At 56.3% G+C, this 19,179-nt stretch overlaps 1 protein-coding gene across 1 annotated transcript in view; it reads right to left on the reverse strand.

Moving 5' to 3' along the window:
- Positions 1–19,179, reverse strand: part of LOC100738955 (AFG3-like protein 1) — a 20,115-nt gene continuing 936 nt past the window's right edge. Inside the window, 11 exon segments of the mRNA XM_021095981.1 lie at positions 1–1,437; positions 1,546–1,740; positions 1,819–2,019; positions 2,519–2,634; positions 3,684–3,794; positions 7,275–7,400; positions 8,270–8,414; positions 8,690–8,859; positions 8,862–8,940; positions 9,647–9,715; positions 15,991–16,076. Of these exon segments, the coding sequence (XP_020951640.1) occupies positions 1,723–1,740; positions 1,819–2,019; positions 2,519–2,634; positions 3,684–3,794; positions 7,275–7,400; positions 8,270–8,414; positions 8,690–8,859; positions 8,862–8,940; positions 9,647–9,715; positions 15,991–16,076 (1,121 nt within the window). The 3' untranslated portion in view covers positions 1–1,437; positions 1,546–1,722.

The raw sequence follows: 19,179 nt of genomic DNA on the forward strand, positions 1-19,179 counted from the left end.
TTTTACAAACAAAAGGGCTGAACATGTTTTATCCCAAGGTAGAGAGTCTGTTTTTGAGGCACGTGTGACAAATGATTTGGAAACGCGGTCCTCGAGTTCCAGCCCATGGCCTTGACCAAGCCAGCACTGGGTCCCTGCGAGGCTCCCTCCACCAGCAGTCAGCCCAGACGTCCACCCGAGGCGCCACTGACCGTCACCATGTGACGATTCCTGGCCTGTGCGGCAACGCAGAAGCCATTCCCACGAAGCCCAGGCTCCCAGCCCCGACGCGGCTCCCAGGGCCTGGGTCGCCGGGGCACCCTGGGACCGACCAGACCACTGGGCTCTTGGGCCCGAGACCTTGGTTACAACCCAGGGGTGGCTCCTCTCACCTGGAACAGGGCCTCCCTCTCTCAGATTCCAACCCTAAGGGATCACAAGAGACAGGCCCCACCTCGAGAACGAGGGGGGACTCTGAAGGGTGCCCCCCAGGGCTGTGCGTGGGCCCAGACTCCGCCCCCACCCTCCCCAACCACAGCCCTGCGGGAGGGGTCAAGGCCCCTCCCTAAGGACCAGCAAGCCTTCCACCAACCCGGAGAGCTACTACCTTTGAATCACCCCGCTGCCTCACCAAGAGGTGATGTTTCTTTTTCTTTTTTTTTTTTTGTCATCTTAAGGCCGCACCCACGGCATATGGAGGTTCCCAGGCTAGGGCTCAAATCAGAGCTGCAGCTGCCGGCCTACACCACAGCCACTGCAACACAGGATCCAAACCACACCCGCAACCTACACCACAGCTCACGGAAACAGCGGATCCTTAACCCACTGAGCGAGGCCAGGGACTGAACCTGAGTCCTCATGGATGCCAGTCAGATTCGCTTCCGCTGAGCCTCCAGGGGAACGCCCGAAAGTTGATGTTTCTGAATGGGCCCAAAGCCCCCTCTCCCTCTCCCCCTGGGGCAGTTAAAGTGCAGGGCCCAGCAGCGAGGTTTCCCCACCGAGCGGCTGGCCCTGCAGAGAAGCCTACCACCCGATTCCTCAGGGGCCCAGGGGGTTCCCACATTCAGGCCTCCCCAGGGGGCAGGTGGGTTGCTGCCACTGCCCTCCCGTCTGCCTCAGGAACAGCGAGAAAGTGCTCTGGGGCAGGAATCCCTGCAGCGCAGAAGACCCTCAGCTAAAAACACCGTGTGTTTTAATTGCTTTCGGAAGACCCTGGAGGCTGCCCTGCAAGCCCAGGCGCTCGGCTGGGCTCTCCTGCACGTGATGCTCCAGGCTGTCCCTCACCTGTCCCCGGTTCCAGCCCTTTAGCCCCATGGTAAGGGACATGTCCTCTTCCAGGCCGCCTGTGCCTTCCACGAACTCCGCGTAAGTGGTCTCATCAGAGAAGGGTCAGGGGCCCAGTAGCTCCTCCATGTCCGCCCGCTCCAGCACCTCCTTCTCCAGCAGCTGCCTGCCCACCTGCAAGACGCTGCAGTCAGGCCACCCCCCTGCGCCCCAACACAGCGCGCCCCCTTGGCCCGGCCACTGTGAGCCCCAGCAGAGCCTCCGCTCTGTGGCGCCACTCGCCTTGTCCACCTGCTCCCGGCAGCGAGACAGCAGGTCCAGGGTGCGTGCATGGGTGGTGCTGATGAGCGCCCGCACCTCCTCATCCATGAGCTGGGTGGGTGGCCTCGCTGGAGGGCTTCTCCAGCAGCGCCTCGTCCTGCTGCAGAAGGTCCAAGGACTCCTGCCCCAGCCTCGCCCTCATCGCAAACTGCACACCTGGGGTGGGCGAGGAGCACGGGTGAACCTGGCTGGACAACGCCCGGAGCCCCCAGCCCACCGTGGCCACTGCCCTACCTGGGCGTAGGCACTCTGGGTGACCCCGCGCAGGTGGTCCTGGGCCCCCATGGCGACCCGCCCGAAGAACAGCTGCTCGGCGACCCGGCCCCCCAGCAGGGCGCACACACAGTCCAAGAGCTGCTCCTGTGTGTGTAGGTACTGCTCCCTGGGCAGGCACTGGGCGAAGCCAAGCCCCTCACTCCGGGGGCCAGTGGACACCTGCCGGGCAGGGTAGCAACCCTGTCACCCCAGCGCCTCCCCGGCGGCCTGGACCAACCTCGCCCCTCGGACCAGAGTGTGTAAGAGGAGAGCCTAGGCCCCACCACTGACAGGAGTCACCCCAGGATCAACGCAGAAACCCCACCGGTCCTGCCAACCTGAGGACACTGTGGAGGAGCCACGGGCGGGCAGAAGCCGGGGCGGGGGAGGCGAGCTCCACGTCCAACCTCCGTGTGTCAGGTGGTGGCACCGTCCAGACCCCGCCTGGAAGCCCAACCCTACCCCTCTCTGCCCACCCAGCCCTCACGGAACTTTGCGACCAATTCCAGACAGTTACAGCCGCTGAAATGCAGAGCGAGAGAGGCCCGCCGTGTGGGACAGAGCATGCCCACTCGGCACGGCCTGCAGAGTCCCCAGGCAGCCACCCAGGCCAGAGGTCAAGGGATGAGCTGGGAGGGAGCCAGCCCGAATGCACCGCAGACGGGGAGGTGAGACCCACCTTCAGCTGGGGGTCCGCGTGCTCCAGGAACCAGCCCGGCACCACAGAGCGAGCCTCGTGGTAGGCCACTGTCACCTTCTCACAGGGCTGCAGGACCTGCATCTTCTTCTCAAGACCTACAAATCAAACTCCGGATAAGAGGCTGAGGAGAGTCGGACAGCTGAGAAACGGGTGCCCAATCCCCGCCCGCGACTCAGGATGTGCTGGGGGCCGGCCAGTCAGAGCCTCTGTCCAACAGCGACAGCCCCAAAGGCTGTCAGCTCCACACACACACTCCAGCCGGGCTCAGAGCCTGGGCCCACAGCAGACTCCGTGCTGCCCCTGCTCTGCAGAACCACGTCTCGCCCTTTCGGGGTGCCCGCAGCAGATGGCTCTGGGGCCCATCTTTTTAGCCAATGGCATGAGAGGCTCGGTCTGCGGCTTGACTGGAAGTGATTGATGCCAGAAGCAGAGAGAGACAAGAAGTGATTGTCAAATGCCACCTCCAAGCCAGTTATAGGCAGGGAACAGGGTGCAGAAGAGGCAAGGACACCCGAGGGAAGCCCGGCTTTTTGGCTAAGTGGTTAAGGAATCAGACCAGGAACCATAAGGTTGTGGGTTCGATCCCTGGCCTCACTTAGTCGGTTAAAGATCGTGTTTCCATGAGCTGTGGTGTAGGCCGGTGGCTACAACTCTGATTAGACCTCTAGCCTGGGAACCTCCATATGCCGTGGATGCAGCCCTAGAAAAGACCGGGAAAAAAATTTAAAAACCCAACAAAAAGTGAAACAAAAGAGTACGGCCAGCCTGCAGTCCCGACACACCACTTCCCGCACCTCCCCGCCGGAAGCCCCTCACCCGCCGGCCCCAGGAAGCTGCTCGGGAGCCCCTCGCCCACCCGCTGAAGCACATGCTGGCCCTTCGCGCCGTCACGGCGCGCGGCCCCAGCCCTGAAGCCTCCACGAGGAAGCACTCGGCGCATCCTCCTCCAGCCAGGGCAGCGCCCGAACCCGGATCTGACTCAGCGCCCGGCGCTTCCACCCCTTTGAAATTGTAGCTGCTGCTCTAGAAAAAGCCCAAGAGCTGCTGGCAGGTCCCCTGGCTCCAGGGCACTGAGGGCAGGGGGGCCCGGGTGAGCTCGAGGCAGGTGGAGCTGGACCGTCCCCACCCGAGGCCGCCGGCTCACCTCCCATGACCCTCTCAAGGGCCTGTTCGAAGTGCTTCTCCTGAACAGAAGGACTCCGGTGGCGGGTGGCAACGAGGGCCGCTTCACTGCAGACACTGGAAATAGCAGCGCCTGACCCGGGGGGACAGAGAGCAGACGTGAGCATCCCCGGAGCGGGCAGCTCCAGGAAAACCTCCAGCAGAGGGACCAGAGCTAAACCAGGTCAAGGGCGGGAAGGAAACGGGAGCTGCTCTGACAGTCTCCTCTGCTTTTAGCCAGTTTTTCAGTTCAACAACGTAGTGAGGTATAATTTAACAAAATCTATCCATTTTCATTGCATGTTTCAAAGAGTTGTAGCGGATTTACCAAGATGTGTTCATGTCATGGCACCTACCTGGCTCCTGCCCACATCCGCCCCCAGCCACGCATCTACTGTCTGGACGTCCAGGTTCTGGACGTTTTGCACAAATGGAATCAAGACGCGGGCACTTCCGCGTGTGTTTCTTCACGGGGCGTGACATGCTGGGGCCCGTGCAGCAGCGCAGCGTGTTCCAGCGCTTCGACCCCCTTCTCCGGTGTGCTGAGCAGGTGTCCCGAGGAGCCCATGCGAGTCCCAGATCCCGTGTGCCTGCGTGCCTGCATCCGGACGCTGAGGGCCAGCTGTGCACGGCTCTCAGCCACTCACACACACACAGACACGAGGGCAGTTCCGCCTTTTGGCCGCTGGGAAGGGGGCTCCTGTGAAGACCCACGGCCAAGCCACTGCGTGGACAAAGGTTTCCAGGCGTCTCGGACAGATGCCCAGGAGATGCCCATACTTGACTGCTGCATGGCACATGGAGTCCCCAGGCCAGGGATCAAACCTGAGCCGCAGCCACAACCAAAGCAGACCTGCGGCAATGCTGGATCCTTAACCCACCGTGCCCAGCCGGGGACAGAACCCGTGTCCCAGGAGTCCCAACGTGCTGCCAATCCTGTGTGCCCCAGCGGGAACTCCTGGATTTCACTACTTGAAGTACCGCCAACCTGATCTCCACGGCCACACCGTGGGACATGCCACCAGCAACGCGCGAGGGCCCCTTTCCTACAGCCCTGCCCACTCCTCTCGGTGGTCTTCGCGGCCAGCCCGGTGGGCGTGCAGTGTCATCTCGCTGTGGGTTCGATGTGAATCCTCAATGACTGATGACACCGGGCTGCTTTTCACCTGCTTTCTGGCCATGGGTACGTCTTTGGGAAAACGTACATTCAAATCCTCTGCCTGATTTAAGTTGGGCTCCGAATTCCAGACCCTTCCCAGACGCAGCCATTTCCTCCCACTCGCAGGTACCTTCTCACTCCCTCGACCACGCCCCTGATGCGCAGGACCTCACTTTTGCGGGAGTCCGATTCTGCGTCTCACGGGTTGCCTGGCACGCGAGCCACCAGGGCCGACCCCCCGCTCTCCCCTAAGACCTCAGAGTTCCCGGTCGCCTGCCCACCCTGAGTCGGGCTCTGCGTTCGGTCCCAGGGCCGTATTCCTGTATTCCTGCGTTTGCTTGTGGAGACGGCGGCCCAGCACCTCTGGCTGGATGGACCTCCGTCCCCATCGACGGGCCTCGGCACCCTTGAGAGAGCAACTGCTCAAGACCCACAAGCCTCTGGGCTTCACTCTGCGGGTCTAGGTCTGAGCCTCGTTCTGGGGCTGGGGCTCGAGATGGGAGGGAGTCTTCCAACTCGGCTCCTTTGCGAGGCTGTGTTGGCTGTTCGGGCCCTTGGCAGTTCCATGGGAATTTCAAAGGCAGCTGTCCCGTTTCCAGCCGAAACAACACACGAGCGTCCTGCTTCCCCGCAGCAACTGCCGTCCTCCCACTGACCTGTCACAGGGTCCACCTGCTACAGCAGGTGTCCGTCAACAGACAGCGAAGGACGGGTTCCCGCCCTTGTCTTTGAAACCCCAGAGGGAAAGAAAAAGAAGTTACAAACCAAGGACACGACGGTGCGGCCTTGGTGACGCAGGGACCTGTGTCGGGGGGCTCTGTCACATGGCCTCCGATGACTAACCAGCACCTTCTACTGCAGCCTGAGGGACTCCAGGACGTCTGTGAGGGCAGGTTTAACCAGAATAAGCTCCCTCAGCAGGAGAAAAACAAAACAAAACGCATCCTGGGAATGCCTGGGTTCAGCCAGACCCAGTGCCGTCCGGCCTCCAGGGCTCAGCAAGGAGTCGAGGGAATCTCACGGCCCAGAGGGTGAGGTCCGGCCCCCCGGCAGGCGTCAAGCGTCTCTTTACCTCTGACCGACGTGGGTTACGAAGCGTTTCCGTGTGGAGGCTCTGGGTTTATCTTCTTTGGAGTCTGATGGCCTTTCTGGATATGTAGGCTCCCGTCTTTTATTCATTTGGAGAAGTTTTTGGTTTTGGGGATTTCTTTTTGGCCAGCCTCATGGTACACAGACGTTCCCGGAAGAGGGTCAAACCTGTGCCACAGCAGCGACAACACTGGGTCCTTCACCTGCCGCGCCAGGAGGGCCGCCCAGCTGGGAAGCGCTAGACCAGCCCTCGTCTCTTCCCTGCCCAGAACACCAAGAAGCGGCTGTGGTGGCTGGAGGGAATGAGGCACCCAGGGGGCCACGGTAACTTGGGCTCGCAAAGCCCTGTGGCCGCCGAGGAGGGTGAGCTGGGCAGGAAGGCCCTGGGAGAATCTCTGAACAACTGAGGTTTAAACCACCTGGTAGGGAAACAAGCTTTCCAATGCAAAATGCTGAGGTTTTTGTTTTGTTTTTGTGTTTGTTTTTAGGGCCAAACCTGTGGCCTATGGAGGTTCTCAGACTAGGGGTTGAATTGGAGCTTTAGCTGCCGGCCTACACCACAGCCACAGCAACGCCAGATCCGAGCTGCATCTACGACCTACACCACAGCTCGCGGCAACGCTGGATCCTTAACCCACTCAGCGAGGCCAGGGATCGAACCCTCAACCTCATGGCTCCTCGTCGGGTTCACTTTCACTGCGCCAGGATGGGAACTCCAAAATGTGGAGTTTTAATGACAAAGAGGAGAAAGGCAAAGGAAGACCAGGGTGGGAGGGCAACTAGGAAACAGTATGGCTTCTTCACCTCACCCAGCCTCGTCTCTACAGTCAAAACTGAGCAAGCCTCAACAGAATTAAAAAGGAACAAATCAGGAGTTCCCGTCGTGGCGCAGTGGTTAACGAACCCGACTAGGAACCCCGAGGTTGCGGGTTCGATTCCTGGCCTCACTCAGTGGGTTAAGGTGCTGGTGTTGCTGTGAGCTGTGGTGTAGGTTGCAGATGCAGCTTGGATCTGGCGTTGCTGTGGCTCTGGCGTAGGCCGGTGGCTATAGCTCCGATTTGACCCCTAGCCTGGGAACCTCCATATGCCACGGGAGCAGCCCTAAAAAAGGCAAAACACACACACACACACACACACACACACACACACACACAAAAGGAACAAGTCAGCTTTGGGGCTAAGCATCTCTGAGGCCTCTGATATGTCTCAGCAGGTTCAAGGTTCTGAAGACAGGAGTGGCACCTGCTAGGACCAGATGCCACAACCAGAAACCACCCAGCAACACCCAGCCTCCCCAGGCAAGCGGCACAGCCTGGGGACACTCACCTGTGAAGTTGGGCGTGAGGGCCGCCAGCTTCCTCGCCAGGGTGTCCACGCTGAGGCTCCCATCCAGCTTCAGTGGACGCAAATGGACCTTGAAGACAGAGGACCTGCCTTTGATGTCAGGGGGGCCTAACAGAGAGAGGCACAGAGCCCCAGGGAGGGTCACTGGCAGGCACCTCACAGTGGCTGCAAAGGCAGCCCCGTGTGTCTGCACTGCCCTTGGCTACTCACTGGGGCCGGGGAGCCAAGAAAAACAATCCCCAGGTCCCAGACCTTCAGCTCTTCAACCACTGAAGCCCTTTCCTGACTGTGTAGCCTCTGGTCCACGGCACCCCGTCCCAAAGACCGAGCCCCAACAAAGAGGGGGACGCGGGCTGCCCTGGCAACAGGTCCTCCCAGGCAGAGAGGCCGCGTGAGCGCCTCACTGGCAGACTCTGCTCGGAGTCCAAGTAACGGCACCAGGAAGTAAGAGCTGATGAACTTACTTGTGTCACATGCCACCTGCCACCACTGCATGGGCAGCAGTGACATGCCCACAGCCCCGACCACATCCCTGCTCCCACAGCGCAGGGCAGCCAGGCACCTCCACCGCCTCACACGCTCACTGCTTCGGGACCGCAAGAGACTCTCCTCCAAACACACAGCTGATGATCTAACCAAATTCTTGTTTGTTTGTTTGTTTTTTTGCTTTTTAGGGCTGCACCCGGAGCATAAGGAGGGTCCCAGGCTACGGGGTGAATCGGAGCTACAGCTGCCAGCCTACACCACAAGCCACAGCAACAGCAATGCAGGACCTGAGCTGCGTCTGCGACCTACACCACAGCTCCCGGCAACGCCGGATCCTTAACCCACTGAGGGAGGCCAGGGATCGAACCCGCGTGCTCAGAGATGATGTCTGCTCCTTAACCTGCTGAGCCACAACGTGAACTCCTAACTAAACTTCTAAGCCAAGAGCATGAGGGCCTATGCTTGAGCACCCAGGCGGCCAGCACGCTCACCAATGTAAATCCGACGGTCAAAGCGGCCAGGCCGCATCGCGGCCGGGTCCAGGACGTCAGGGTGGTAAGTGCCAGGCCAACACCACGACATTGGCAGAGGATGCCAACCAGGAGAAGGGTGGGTACCAGGGTTTGCAAGAAAGAGCTGGAAAGTCAAAGACAACCACGTCTCACGTTCCCTCAAGAGAAGGGCCACAAACACCGCCTGCACGCTCTCAAGGGCAGGCGGCTCCAGAACGTGGTTCTGCTGCACAAACGGAGCAGTCTCTCTCTCCAAAACGTGCCAGCCCATATAGGCAGCTTCCCCAACCCTTGCCCAACTTCACCTGGGGGCGCGGAGGGCGGCCCACGGCCTCCCTTCAGAAGTCCCACGGCCCAGCCCGGCCTGCTCACGGCTGAGGGGCCCCCGGCCCCCCGCACCCTTTCTCCGGCCGCCTGGCTCAGCCTTCCCCTCAGCAATTCTCTCTTCAATAAAAACCGACGTAGAGACTCCTGTGCCACTGCGGACGCTGCAGCTGCGAGCAGAGCAAAACCAGCGGAGCAGTGAGGCCCGCTCTCGCTGGTGCGGACCACGGCCGTCTGGTGGGGGTCTCGATGCCCGGCTCCCAGTGGGCGGTCTCCAGGTTGCACTCAAAGCTGTCCACACTGCCGACGTCAAACCGCACGGACCTCTGCAGAGACCTCGGCATGAGTGGCGACAGGCGGCAGCGGCCACACAGCCTCCTCACCAGCTCCGGCCCCAGGAAAGCCGCGAGCAGCTCCGACAGGCCCCAGCGCCAAAAACCACAGCCTCGGGTTTCAAATCAAAGTAGAAACGCCCATCACGGAGCTCCCGTTGTGGTTCAGCGGGTTAAGAACCCGATACAGTGTCCGTGAGGATGTGGGTTTGATCCCTGGCCTTGCTCCGTGAGTTAAGGGCCCAGCCCTGCTGCGAGCTGCGGCGCAGGGCACAGATGCAGCTCAGATCCTGCGTTGCTGGGGCTGCGGCCAGGCCGGCAGCGGCAGCTCTGATTTACTGCTCGCCTGGGACCCTCCGTATGTCGCAGGTGCAGCTGTAAAAGGGGGGAAAAGCCCATCGACTGCTGACCCTGCCTTTGCTGCCTTTGGCCCTTTCCTCTCCTCTCCTCCCAAACCCTGGCTAGCGGCTCTGATGTGTTACACGGCCAGTCACAGCCTCATACGGGGTCTCGTGCTACCTGGGACTTGTCCCCGAGGTGTCCGTGTGCATCAGCAAATAAAAGAGGACCTTTCACGGGGGGTGGGGGGCAGTAAAACCAGGAGAGGTGTTTCTCTGAAACAAACCCCAAAACGACACCTTACACTAAACCAAAACCAAAATCTCCGTCTGGAACAGCCAGCCCTGCACCCACCCCTCACCTCGGACGAAGTCCTGGGAGCGGGAATGACACGCACGGACTGTTTGTTCATGACTTCCAGCCGGTCCACCTAGAAGAGAGGAAGCCCGTGAGTCTCCCGCAGGACACAGGCCTCTGTCCCCGTCCCACGCAGAGAGGCGCGCCTCCCCGGGAGCAGCCTGCGCTGCACAGCACAGTCTGGGTTCTGCCTTCCTCCTACTGTGGACGCTTTCAGCCTGGGGGTGTTTCAGGAACTAGGAACCAAGCGAGAAGAGAACATAAAAGCTGCTACAGCTGAGCAGCAACTTCCAAACTGGCTTAAACAGCCAAAAGGAACGTAAGTCAAAGTCTTGTACTGGGAATTCCCATTGTGGTGCAGCGGAAACGAATCCCGCTGGGAACCATGAGGCTGTGGGTTTGATCCCTGGCCTCGCTCAGTGGGTCAAGGATCTGGCGTTGCTGTGGCTGTAGGCCGGCAGCTGCAGCTCCAATAAGACCCCTAGCCTGGGAACCTCCATATGCCATGGGTGTGGCCCTAGAAGAAAGACAAAACAAAACAAAACAAAACAAAAAAAACTCCTTCAGGAGTTCCCACTGTGGCACAGTGGGATAAGGGTTTGGTGTTGCTGCAGCTGCGGTGTAGGTCGCAGATGTGGTTCAGATTCAATCCTGGCCTAGGAACTTCCACATACTATGGGGGTGCCTGAAAAAAGAAAGGAAAAGAAAGGAAAACAACCACCACAGACAAAAGTCCAAGATCAGATGACTTCAGAGGCAAATTCTACCACACATAATACAAAGAGGAACGTACACCCATCCTTCCAAAACTCTTCCAAAAGGCTGAAAAAGAAGAAACATTCCCAAAGACAGTCTATGAAGCCACCATCGCCCTAATACCAAAACCAAAGATACTACCAAATAAGAAAACTACAGGCCACTATCTTTGACTAATATAGACACAAAAATTCTCAACAAAATTTTTAGTCAACCGAATCCAACAATACATGAAAAAGACCACACACCACAACGAAGTGGGATTCATCCCAAGTTCAAGCCGATGGTTCGACGCAGGTGAATCAACCTCACACAGCACTTAGCAGAAGAAAATTCCCAAACCACATGACCGTCTCAATAGATGGAGAAAAAGGACTTGAAAAATTCAACATCCACTCATAATAAAAACTCTTACCGGAGTTCCCGTCGTGGCGCAGTGGTTAACGAATCCGACTAGGAACCATGAGGGTGCGGGTTCGATCCCTGCCCTTGCTCAGTGGGTTAAAGATCCGGCGTTGCCGTGAGCTGTGGTGTAGGCTGCAGACACGGCTCGGATCCCACATTGCTGTGGCTCTGGCGTAGGCCGGTGGCTACAGCTCCGATTCAACCCCTAGCCTGGGAACCTCCATATGCCGCGTGGGAGCGGCCCAAAGAAATAGCAAAAAGACAAAAAAAAAAAAAAAAAAAAAAACAAACTTTTACCAAGGTGGGTTCCGAGGAAACACATCTCAACATAGTAACAGCCACGTCGGACAAACCCACAGCCAACGTAACACTCAATGGAGAAACGCGAAAAGCCTCCTCGCTAAAACCCGGAGCAGGACGAAGAGGCCCACTCTCGCCGCATTCAGTCGACACGGTACTGGAGTCCGGGTCACAGCACAGCAATCGACAGGGAAGGAAGAGTTCTTGCTGCGGGCCAGTGGTAATGAACCCACTATCCATGAGGACGTGGGCTGGACCCCTGGCCTCGCTCAGTGGGTTGAGCATCCAGCATTGCTGTGAGCTGCGGTGTAAGTTGCAGACGCAGCTCGGACGCCAAGCTGCTGTGGCTGTGGTGCAGGCCAGCAGCTGTAGCTCCGATTCAACCCGCAGCCTGGGAACTTTCATATGCCGCAAGGGAGGCCTTAAAAGCAAAAAAACAAGAGAAAGAAATAAAAGGTATCCAAGTTGGAAAAGTAGAGATAAAACTGTCACTCACTGCAGGGGACATTACAAGCTACATAGAAAACCCTAAGGACTCCACACAAAGACCAGCTGATGTGATAAACAAATTCAGCAAAGTAGCAGGATACAAGATTAACATTCAGAAATCAGTTGTTGGTTTTCTTTTTTGGTCTTTTTGCCTTCTCTAGGGCCGCTCCCCGCAGCATATGGAGGTTCCCACCTAGGGGTCGAATCGGAGCTGTCGCTGCCGGCCTACACCAGAGCCACAGCCACGCGGGATCCGAGCCGCGTCTGCGACCAACACCACAGCTCACGGCAACGCCGGATCCTTAATCCACGGAGCGAGGCCAGGGACTGAACCCACACCCTCATGGTTCCTAGTCAGATTCGCTAACCACTGAGCCACGACAGGAACTCCATCAGCTGCATTTTTGTATACTACCAATGAATATCAGAAAAGGAATGGTAAAAAAAAACTTTTAAAATCTCACACAAAAAAAAACAAAATAAAATAAAATAAAATCCCTAGGAATAAACCTGACCAATGAGGTGAAAGACTTATACACTGAGAACTATGAAAAATTAATAAAGCAAAGTAAAGGAGTTCGAAGAAATGGAAAGACAGTCCATGCGCCTGGGTCGGCAGAATGACTACTGTTAACGTGACCACACCACCCAAAGCCATCTACAGATTTATCGCGAACCCTGCCAAGTCACCCACGGCATTTTCTTACAAAACTAGAACAATCCAAACATTGACACGGCCCCAGAGGAGCCAGGACTGCCAAGGCAACCCTGAGGAAAGGAGCAGAGCAAGAGGCATAATTCTCCCAGACGGCAGACGATGCTACAAAGCCACAGCAACCAGGACAGTGCGGCACCGGTGCAAACAACAGACATGCGGGTCAGCGCAACAGGACGGAGAACCCAGCAGTAAACCCAGACACCCACAGTCAATTAACCTTGGGCACAGGAGGCAGGAATATAAAATTGGAAAAAGACTGTCTCTTTATCCGGCAGTGCTGGGAAAAGTGGACAGCTGCGTGTACATGAAGGAAACTGGCACACACCCGCACACCACGAGCAAAAACAAACTCAAAATGGCTTAAAGACGTCGATATACCATAAACTCCTAGAAGGACTGTTGGCAAGACTCCCTCTGACAAACTGTACTATGTCGCTTTAGGTCAGTCTCTGGAGGCCAGAACAGGTTAAGAACCCACCTGGTATCCACGATGGGGTTTCAACCCTTGGCCTCGCTCAGCGGGTTAAGGATCTGGCGTTGCCACAAGCTGCAGTGGAGGCTACACATGGGGCTCAGATCTGTGGCGCAGGCCTGCAGCTGATGCTCTGATTCCACCCCTAGCCTGGGAACTTCCATGTGCAGGTTCCTAAAAAACAGAAATAATAAAAACATAAAATAGGACCTAACAAACTTACAAGCTTTTGCACAGCCAAGGAAATCATAAACAAAATGAAAAGGTAGCCTACAGAATGGGAGAGCATAGTTGCAAAAGATGCAACCGACAAGGCTTCATTTCCAAAATATACAAACAACTCACGCAACTCAACGACAAAAAAACAAACAACCTGTAAGTTCCTGTGGGGCGCAGTGTTTAAGAGTCAGATGGCCCATCCGGCATTGACGCCTCAGCCACGGTGGCCCCAGCTGTGGTGTGGGTTCGCCCCCAGCCTGAAGACGTCTCCCTGCAACAGGTGAGGCCAACGAACACCACACAACACCCGGGCCTAAAGAGCCATTTCTCCAAAGAAGACACGCGGGCAGCGTCCAGGCACACGCAGAGCCCGATGTCGCCAGTTTAGAGGAGTGCAAAGCAAAACACCCTGCCCACCACCTCACCCCAGGCAGAAGAGCCATCCGACCATGAGTGAGTCTACAAACAACAGATGCTGAGAGGGTGCTGGGAAAAGGGGGCCTCCCACACTGTTGGTGGGGGTGTATTTGGCACAACCACTCTGGAGAACAGCACGGAGGTTCCTGAGAAAACGAAACCCCACACCTGCCTGGGCACACATTCGGACAAAAGTACCATTCGCAAAGACTCACGCCCCTTTTCTGCTCACGGCCAAGAGGTGGAAACAACCTAAACGTCCGCTGACAGATGAGTGGATTAAGACGATGTGGTGCACACACACAAGGAAACACAAACCAGCCAGAGGAATGAATGAAACAACGCCACTTGCAGCAACACAAGCAGCCCCAGAAATTACCACACTAAGTGACCTAAGTCAGAGACTCCCTTAGTGACACACAGTGATCTGATATCACCTACATGTAGACTCTAAAACATGACACAGGAGTTCCCATCATGGCTCCGTGGTGAACGAATCCGACGAAGAACCATGAGGTTGCAGGTTCGATTCCCGGCCTCGCTCAGTGGGTTAAGGATCCGGCCTCGCCGTAAGCTGTGGTGTAGGTCACAGACATGGCTTGGATCCTGCGTTGCTGTGGCTGTGACGCAAGCTGGCGGCTACAGCTCCAATTCGACCCCTAGCCTGGGAACGTCCATATGCTGCTGGTGCGGCCCTAAAAAGAAGAAAATAAATAAGTAAGACATGGCACAGAGGAGTTCCCACCGTGGTGCGGAGGGTAAATGAGCTGACTTGTCTCTGTCAAGGCACCAGTCTGATGCCCAGGCAGTGGGTTTCGGAACCACCACTGCCTCAGCTGTAGTGTACGTCATTGCTCCAGCTCAGATCCCATCCCTGGCCCAGAAACTTCTATGTGCTGCAGATGCGGCCAAAGAGAAAAAATAATAAGATACATGGCACAGCAGTTTCTGCTGTGGCACAACTGGCTCACCAGCATCTCTGCAGCGTCAGAACACAGGTCCCACCCCCAGCCCAGCCCAGCGGATTAAAGGATCCAGCATTGCCACAGCCATGGTGAATGCTGCAAATGATCCCGGCCCAGGAACTCCACATGCCGAGGGGCAGCCAAAAAAAGAAAAAGAAAATATGGCAAAATGAACACAGCAACAAAACAGAAACAGACTCAAAGACAGACAAGAGAACCGTGGTTGCCAAAGGGGACGGACGGAAGGAGTGGGACGGACGGGGAGTTTGGGGTTGATACATGCAAACGATCACATTTATTGACTCATGTAGTTATATATTTACGCATTTATTTTGTTTTTTGTCTTTTCAGGGCTGCATCCGAGGCATACAGAGGTTCCCAGGCTAGGGGTCTCATGGGAGCTGTAGCCGACGGCCTACACCACAGCCACAGCCACAGCCACAGCCTCGCAGGATCCGAGCCATGTCTGCAACCTACATCACATCTCATGGCAACACCGGATCCTTAACCCACTGAGGGAGGCCAGGGATCGAACCCGCAACCTCATGGTTGCTAGTCGGGTTCGTTACCCACTGCGCCACGACGGGAACTCCGCAAACTATCACATTTAGAATGGATAAACAATGAGATCCTACCGCACAGCACAGGGAACTCTATCCAGTCCCTTGGGACAGACTATGATGAAAAACTTTATTGTTTTAAAAAGAATGTACAGGAGTTCCCCTCATGGCTCAGAAACGAATCGGACTAGCAACCATGCAGATGCAGGATCGATCCCTGCACTCCCTCAGTGGCTTAAGGATCCGACGTTGCCAGGAGCTGTGGTGTGGGTCGGAGACACGGCTTGGATCTGGAATTGCTTTGGCTGTGACATCAGCCAACAGCTGTAGCTCCTATTCGACCCCTAGCCAGGGAACTTCCCTAGGCTGTGGGTGAGCCCTAAAAAGCAAAAAAGAAAGCAAAATTAACACGAGCAAAGAAGGGGAATCACAGGAGTCTGTTGGGCAGAAGCACAGGCAAACCCCGGGATCTGCGATTGCCACGAGCAGGGGACTGAGCTCCAGGGAGAGGGTCCGAACTGGGCAGCCCTGCTGCAGAACCGCTTGGTGGGGGAGCCAGACGTGAAGAACGGAGGAGACACCCAGGACTGCGGCTTTCCACATGCCCTTGGAAAACTGACCCCAAACTGAGAAAAATCCTTCCCAAGTGAAAAAAAGGCGGTCAGACAGAGGCTTGAGACTTGCTGAGGTTTCAGACAGCGTCTCCGCCAGACAGTCCGCAAGCAGCCAGCCAACCACAGCAGGTGCGGGGCCTGAGCCCAGTATCCAGACAAGTTCCAGGAACACAAGCATGGGGCTGCCCTCTTTTTGTTCACGGCATCCTTGCAGCAACCCCAACACACAGCCATGGACACCTGAAGGCCAAGGTGGCCCTGGGAACAGCCAAACATACTATGTGACAGAAAGAAATCCTGCAGAAACATTCAGGACAAACCACGAGTCTCCAGTGAGGTCTCGAGGAAGCTCCATGAGCCGAAGGTCTCGTGTTTGCAGCCGATCACCTACCCCCCGGGCTCTTCTGGGCCCTTGCGCGGGCTCCACACTCACCGGAACTGAGCAGGAGGCATCTCCCAGGAGAAACACATCTGATAAATGCTGAATCCCCAGCGCCAACGGCTTCAGGTCTGCACAAGCTGTGGAAATGCCCAGCCATGAAGACTAAGTAGGGGAGTGAGCCCGCGTCCGCAAAGAAGGGGAGGAAAGGAAGTGGCAACACCCCGCCGTGCGCCCACCTGGTCACCTCCCAAGATTAACCCAATACAAATGAATGCTTTAAAAATTCTCAAATGTAGGAGTTCCCGTCATGGCTCAGCAGGTGATGAATCCAACTAGGAACCATGAGGTTGCGGGTTTGGTCCCTGGCCTCGCTCAGTGGGTTAAGGATCTGGCGTTGCCGTGAGCTGTGGTGTAGGTTGCAGACGCGGCTCAGATGCCGCGTTCCTGTGGCTCTGGTGTAGGCTGGTGGCTACAGCTCCGATTCAACCCCTAGCCTGGGAACCTCCATGTGCTGCGGGGAGCAGCCCCAGAAAAAGGCAAAAAGACCAAAAAAAAAAAAAAAAAAAAAACCCTCAAATGTAGGTGTTCCCATTATGGCTCAGCAGTAACGAACCCAACTAGTATCCATGAGGACATGGGTTCAATCCCCTGGCTCAGTGGATTAAGGATCTAGTGTCGCCGTGAGCTGTGGTGTAGGAGGCAGATGTGGCTTGGATCCTGCATTGCTGAGGCTGTGGTATAGGCCGACAGCTGCAGCTCCAATTGGACCCCTAGCCTAGGACCACCCACACGCCACAGGAGCAGCCCAGAAAACCCAAATAAATAAATAAATAAATTTTTAAAAGTAAAAATACACAGATGTAAACCTGCCAGTCTGATCTGCCAACCTGTGTCTTTTGTTTTAGTAGCTCTTGGTTTTTCTTTTTTTGTCTTTTTGTCTTTTCCGGGGCTGCATCCGCCGCATATGGAGGTTCCCAGGCTAGGGATCTAATCGGAGCTACAGCTGCCGGCCTATGCCAGAGCCATGGTGTTTTTCTTTTTTTCCCCTTTTTTTAGGACCATACTCTCAGCATAAGGGATTCCCAGGCTATGGGTCAAATTGGAGCTGTAGTCGCCGGCCTCCAACAGAGAGAGCCACAGCAACTCGGGATCCAAGCCCTGTCTGCCACCTATACCGCAGTTCACAGCAACGCCAGATCCTTGACCCACTGAGCAAGGCCAGGGATCAAACCCACAACCTCATGGTTCCTAGTCGGCTTTGTTTCTGCTGCACCACGACAGGAACTCCCCTGTCGGTTTTTCTAAGTTTGTGTTTCTTATACTTCTCCTCAAGAATTCTGCAAACCCGTATGGACAAAATGAAGAGGTTCTGGTACTTTTTGTTTTTGTTTTTTGGTCTTTTTGCCATTTCTTGGGCTGCTCCTGCGGCATATGGAGGTTCCTAGGCTAGGGGTCTAATTGGAGCTATAACTGCCAGCTTACACCAGAGCTATAGCAACTCAAGAGCCGAGTCTGTAACCTACACCACAGCTCACGGCAACGCCGGATCCTTAACCCACTGAGCGAGACCAGGGATCTAACCCGCAACCTCATGGTTCCTAGTCGGATTCGCTAACCACTGAGCCACGACAGGAACTCCACGAGTCGGGCTGGTTAACCACTGAGCCATCAGAGGAACTCCTGAATCACTTTGTCATATAGCAGAAATTATCACAACTCCGAGGTTCCGGTACTTTAAAAGCAGGCATCGCACTCCTATAAGCAGCCATGCCCTTAAACCAGGACAAAGAGGCTGAGGGAGAAGCCAGTTTTTTCCCGGACGTCAGCTTGACGCGCTCGATGCGCGCCTCCGCGTCCTCAGGTCCTCCTGCTCGCGCCGGGGGCCTCCACACCCAGGCTCCCCCAGAAACGCTGAGCGCAGCCCCCAGCCTGCTTTCGGGGCCAACGTGCTCCCAACGAACGGCATTCTGCACGCTGCCTCTGCTGGGCTTTCCCAACCGTGACGCAGCCCGGCCAACCCTCAGCCGGGCAGAAACAAAGGTTTGCTCCCGTCCGGCCCCCAGGACTCGCCCTCGACGCCCTTTCAGAGGAGTGTGTCTCTCACCACCTTCACGGACAGAACAAAACCGTAAAGACAGGAGGTGACGCAGCAACGAGAAGAGCGGGGTGTGACGAGTACGGAAGCTAAGAAGGGGAGGGCAGGAGCTCCTGCGTCATCACGCACCCCGTGTCACGCTCCCCACACAGACACCAAGGGAGCCTCGCTTGGTTCCCGTGAACCTGGTGCAGGTAATGATGACAGAAAAAGAAGAGCACCTTCGGTGGTTTCGAACAGAGCCACTGGGAACACGACGTCAGTCCCGACCCCAGGGGCCACTGCTGGACACGGATTCCCTGCAGGCACTGCCACGAGAGAGAATTATCTGCCTCTGCAGGTCAATGGGGCATTTCCCACAGTGGCGATTACAGCCTCCAAGGGACTGGGATTCAGGCTGAAGTGTAACCCTGAAGTCTTCATCTGCTTTACCCCATTAAAAACACATTTCACGGAGCTCCCATGTGGCCCGGCAGTAACAAACCCGACTGGTACCCATGAGGACTCGAGTTCAATCCCAGTGGGTTAAGGCTCTGGCGCTGCCTGTGAGCTGTGGTGGAGGCTGCAGACGTGGCTTGGATCCTTCACTGCTGTGGCTGTAGGGTGGGCTGGAGGCTGCAGCTCTGATTCGACCCCTAGCCTGGGAATCTCCATATCCCATAAGTGCAGCCCTAAAAAGCAAAAATAAATAAATAACTGAAAATGCTGGAGCAGCTGTGACCTTACATTTCCTCTTCCATAAAACAGAGTTATGGAGTTCCAGCTATGGCACAGGAGATTAAGAAACCCACCGCAGGAGCTCAGGTGGCTGCCTAGGTGCAGGTTCCATCCCCCAGCCAAGGAGGTGGGTTAAAGGATCCCACGTAGCTGCAGATAAGGCTTAGTCAGTCCCTGGCTCGGAAACTTCCATGTGACACGGGTGGGGCCATTAAAATAAAAACCAAAACAGGGTCTTATCCTACATGACAAGTGAGTAGAAAGCTGACAAGTGAGTAGAAAGCTTACAAGTGACAACCCGTGCAGCCCTGAGCCCAGAAACCCTCAAACAGGATTAGCTATGATTACACTGGCAGAACTGGGCTCGAAGAAGGTCTCAACAAAAAAACACAACACTTGACAAATCCCTTTCACGACATCACATCGGA

This window comes from Sus scrofa, chromosome 6 (assembly GCF_000003025.6).
Source record: "Sus scrofa isolate TJ Tabasco breed Duroc chromosome 6, Sscrofa11.1, whole genome shotgun sequence".
NCBI classification, from domain to species: Eukaryota; Metazoa; Chordata; class Mammalia; order Artiodactyla; family Suidae; genus Sus; species Sus scrofa.